The 4456-nt window shown below is 33.3% G+C and overlaps 1 protein-coding gene across 3 annotated transcripts; it reads right to left on the bottom strand.

Annotated features, from left to right (window-relative positions):
* Window positions 1-1686: 1686 nt before the first annotated feature.
* Window positions 1687-4456, bottom strand: LOC111901216 (CAAX prenyl protease 1 homolog). 3 transcript variants are annotated; one of them, XM_052764489.1, is made up of 9 exons: window positions 4263-4456; window positions 4027-4098; window positions 3809-3872; window positions 3496-3645; window positions 3118-3202; window positions 2941-3036; window positions 2588-2686; window positions 2106-2307; window positions 1687-1975 (listed from the first exon to the last, which is right to left on the bottom strand). In XM_052764489.1, exons 3-8 carry the CDS (start codon window positions 3820-3822, stop codon window positions 2197-2199), a joined length of 555 nt encoding a protein of 184 aa, XP_052620449.1. In that variant the 5' UTR covers window positions 3823-3872; window positions 4027-4098; window positions 4263-4456; the 3' UTR covers window positions 1687-1975; window positions 2106-2196. The 3 variants fall into 3 exon arrangements, with proteins under 3 accessions (XP_052620449.1, XP_052620450.1, XP_052620448.1); XM_052764490.1 differs by lacking the exon at window positions 4263-4456 and having other exon boundaries at window positions 4027-4187; XM_052764488.1 differs by lacking the exons at window positions 3809-3872; window positions 4027-4098; window positions 4263-4456 and having other exon boundaries at window positions 3496-3777.

Raw genomic sequence — 4456 nt, 5'->3', positions numbered from 1 at the left:
AAATTCTAAAACCCTAGTATTGTTTTGAAAATGTTCAAATCACACCCTTATGGTTTTATTAATTAATTAAGGTGTATAATTAAAAGAGATTTAATAAATCCATAAAGTTTTGCTTCACATTTAGTTAAATTAAAAGTATAATTTATTAAATTACACCGCCTAGTATTTTAAAAGTGTTAAATACACCCTATACTATATATAACATTAAAAGTCTAGTATTATATATGTATGAGTAAACAGTCAGTCTTACCGTTAGTAGGCCTCATTCACAAAGCTGGTCTATAAGGGGTGTTTAAGGAAATTGCCTATAAAAAGGCGATTGAATGGGTATCCACTCTTACCCACCGCACTCTTGACTAGTGGAGGGTCGTTAGCCGAACGGGTAGGATAGGACAAGCCCCTTTACATTAAAAGTATAATGAAGTATAAATTAACTAAATGCTCTTACAAAATTCCCAATATTAGTTACTTTAGGCAAAAGTGAATTGATGCAATTCCATGAAATTACACTTTGTGCCCTTGCGAAGACGTTAGTGGAGCGTGTGTGGTTAACCGACACACTAAATGGTTCTAAGAAAAGGTAGCAAAGGGTGACTCATTGTTTGTCATAGTTCGGTGGAGCGTGTGTGGTTAACTGTCACATCGAATAGGTGACTGTAACATTTGGGGGCATCATGTAAGTTTGCATGGTTATTCACACCTTGTTTTGTGATCCCCGGCATCCCAATCACAAAATGAGGGGCATATCGAGATTTAAACATGCCATTGAAAAGTTCAATGAATCTCAATAGATCTAGGAATTTTCAATAGATTTAAAACTTAAATTAATTTTTCGTTTTTCATGGTGGAAATTGGTAAATCGTCATTTACCTACCTTCAAATATTCTGCAACTAGATTACGACATCCCTCTTCTAGGTTGTAGAGTATTGTGTTGGATCCTAGCCTCGATATTTCATTTGGGTGTCACATCAAGGATTCTAATCAACTATCTTGAATTTTTTTCTCCCGTTTTGTAGATGTCAAAGTATGACAACTATGGTCTTCCCAAATCCGGTGGGACAAGCCTTCCACATGAAGATGATATTCTACGATTCGATCGAGGAAAAAGAGATCATGCTTCACTTCCTACACCTCCTCCAATTATTCTCCCTAACCCACAAGTTCGAAGGATTGAAAAGTTCAAGCTCACTCAAGCCCTTTTGGCAAGTAAACATGAAGAACGAAAGTCAGTGTGTGCACACGTCCTAGAGATGAAGTCACACATTGATAGGTTCACTACTAGAAAAACAGCCTTTTACGACGCTCATTGCACGTTGTAAAAGGCTCAGACGACGCACAAATGCGCGTCAAGGAAGGCCCTGTCATAAAGAGAGACGACGCTCATTTACGACGCGCAATTACGACGCGCGTTGACGACACACAATGAGTATCAAGAAAGGCCCTGTCATAAAGGAAGACGACACGCATTCGCATGTTGTAACCTTACGACGCGCGTGTTAATGACAAGTAATGCGTATCGAGAAAGCCCCTGTCAAGAAAGGCCATGTCATAAATGAAGATGACACATATTTTTGCGTATCATAATTTTAAATGTTAAAAAAATATTTTTTTATAGCTTTACTAATTTTAAAATTAAATTTGTATTTAATGTCTCATAATAGAAAATAAAATATCATATACAAAAAAATACAATCCATTGCATAAAATTTAATGTCATACAAATTATCGTTCCATGGAAAGATAAAACAAATCAATAGTTGTAACAAAAATTTACAAACTAATTAGTTACAAGAAATATAAAAAATATACCCTCAAATGCTTTTCAAAGTCTAATCTCCAAGTGATGGAGGCTTTGTTGCAAAGTGAACAACCAAGTCATCTACAAGAAACATGACTAAAACTTCCAAAATCTTCTGTGTACCCATATCCCTCTTCTTTTAAAGTTTCCAGAATGTTTAGAATGCTCTCCTTGCCCTGTTATTTTAGGTGTCAGGGGAAAACAAGTCACAAAGTCGTAGAAAGTAACTATATTTATTGAAGAGTATCATGTAAACTTGTATGAAGTACATATAGTCATATATACATGCAAGATTCTAAACAGTACCTCTTTAACGGAATGGTGTTATTTTTGTAATCCAAAGGAACTGTTGAAAGTGCAGGTTCAAGTGGAAAAGTCGTAAATGTTTCATTAAGCATTAATTTTGCCTTCTACATGTCATGTTGCAATTTATCCAAATTTCCTTCAATATTGTAAAGCATTGCTTGTAAAAGCATCTGCTCACTCCTGACCCCTCACTTTTGGTTCCCTATCAGATGCAGCATCAAGAACAGAGAACATGATCTCACCAAACGTAATCAATAATCAGATTGAAGTATATATTATGAGTAAGTAATAAAGTACATGTAACACAATAAAGTATTATTAAGGAACTTATGATTTCAAATATTATTTTTTACACTCAGATGCCAAAATATTTTATGTTATTCTTCTACAAGTTGAGAACCAACTCAGACATGAAAGATAATAGTCCATCTGGCAGCTTTTGATGACATGGCAAATGAAATTTCTCAGAGATAGAATAATACCTGTACTATTAAAATGATGGCAACCACAACAGGTGGTCCAATAACTACAGCCAAAAACATGCCTTTAATCATGTCTCGAAAGAAAAGCAAGATTGTTTGCTGCAATCATAAATCCCATGTGTTACAAACTTATATCCAAATTTAAATTAAATAAAAAGAGAAAACTATAAAAACAAATGGAGTCATGTTCTATAAAACCTTTTTAAAACTATGTTGCTCTTTAATTACAAAAGTCGAGTAAAGAGAAAATGGTAAGTCTGTCAACTACAAAAAGTATCTTAGATAAAAATGTAAATCAACAGTAAGATTAAATTAAAAGGCAGTGAAAAAGACTAAAGAACCCATGTATGTACCTGAGACCAAATCATAACACCAGCTAAGAATGCAAGTGTATGATATATTTCATTATTTGAATCAAAGCCAATTGATTCCAAAGTATCACTTGATTTCTGTTGTCATTCAAAAAGTTGTGAGTACAACTAAAAACTTGTTACATAATTGAACTTTATGGGAAAGACTAAACTGCCCACCTTCCATAACCAAGGTAATACACCATACAACAAAATAGCAGAGTCCATCAGTATTGTTACAAACCCATGAAGGAAGTGGAAGTTACTGGAAAAAAAAACATATGATTTGAGGCCTGTTCTCCATTCTTCCTAATAAGATAAATTGAGAAGCATTTTTCAAAAAAAAAACACCATTTTCTTAATTATTAGAACACGTTAGGAAAGCTTTATACTCTTTGATTTAAGAAGCTAAGTAAACTATAAGAAATCCACAACAAAAAGAAACTATAAGAAATCCACAACAAAAAGATTGAAAGATCCAATAAAATTTTGCCAAAAGAGTTTTTAATAATGATGATGGTAAAGATAAATAGTTAACAGAAACAAATTTATACTTACTCAATCAATTTAACAAGCACTTTCTGGAGATCAATTTCTTCCTCGTTTGAGTGATTGGTTGTGATCCTACACTCCGCATTCAAACCCTTTTTAATACTTTCGACTACAAGAAAAGCACCATCCATTCCATCTACAATGACAACTGGATACCTGTCAAATTGCAACCAACTTAAGATTAAGATTATCAGATACTCCTCAAAGCACATGACATGGAAAATCTTTGCTCATGGTAATATCATTGTTTTTGAAGTACGAAGCACTATATATATAAAACACTAAAAAAGAAAAATAATAATAATAAAGGAAATCATACTTCTTCCATTTCATTTCCTCTTTATCCACAACCAACGTATAACAACAGTGTCCGCATTTGACTACTGCATAACAATTAATGGTGGGAGTGAATACAATAATAATAATAATAATAATAATAATAATAATAATAATAATAATAATAATAATAATAATAATAATAATAGTTTCAGCATATAATATGTAGAATGAGTGATTGACAAAAGATTTGAAACTTACCTGTCCAGTAAGAAGAGGGGCATCAGCAACAAGCTTGGAAGCAACAGGCCTTGGAGTACGCACAGGCCAAGCCTGCAAATAAAAGGTGCATCAAGTATAAAAGAGAACAGGGAAACTGATATTAAAAACAAGAACTTTGATCATTAGAAAAAAAAAAGAGAGAAAAAAATAGAGAGGGAAGAAATGGAATGGAATGACTCATTCCATTCCATTCCATTCTATATTCAAACCTTTACCTTGTTTTCTTATCATTATCAGTTGTATCTGCACCTCTTTCATTTCCTGCAAGATCTATAAATGAAGAATGGCATGTGATCGTGAAGATTCCTCATTTGCATCTGTTGTCCCTGTGATCCTTGTTGAATTCCCTCTATCAATTAACTCCTTGATTGTTTCCATATTTGAGACTCTGTATTCTTGCAAGCTGATG

This window comes from Lactuca sativa, chromosome 6 (assembly GCF_002870075.4).
Source record: "Lactuca sativa cultivar Salinas chromosome 6, Lsat_Salinas_v11, whole genome shotgun sequence".
NCBI classification, from domain to species: Eukaryota; Viridiplantae; Streptophyta; class Magnoliopsida; order Asterales; family Asteraceae; genus Lactuca; species Lactuca sativa.
The sequence above is the reverse complement of the archived record's forward strand: the minus strand, read 5'-3'. Positions and strand labels throughout refer to the sequence as shown.

Bases quoted from the DNA above. Each gene is read 5' to 3' on its own strand.
- LOC111901216 (XM_052764488.1), bottom strand. From the start codon at position 3,701: ATGTGCTTTGAGGAGTATCTGATAATCTTAATCTTAAGTTGGTTGCAA. The intron at 3,203-3,495 runs GTAAGTATAAAT...TTTTTTTTCCAG, and splicing joins GTGCTTGTTAAATTGATTGA to TAACTTCCACTTCCTTCATG. The intron at 2,308-2,587 runs GTATTATTCTAT...TGCATCTGATAG, and splicing joins CCATCATTTTAATAGTACAG to GGAACCAAAAGTGAGGGGTC.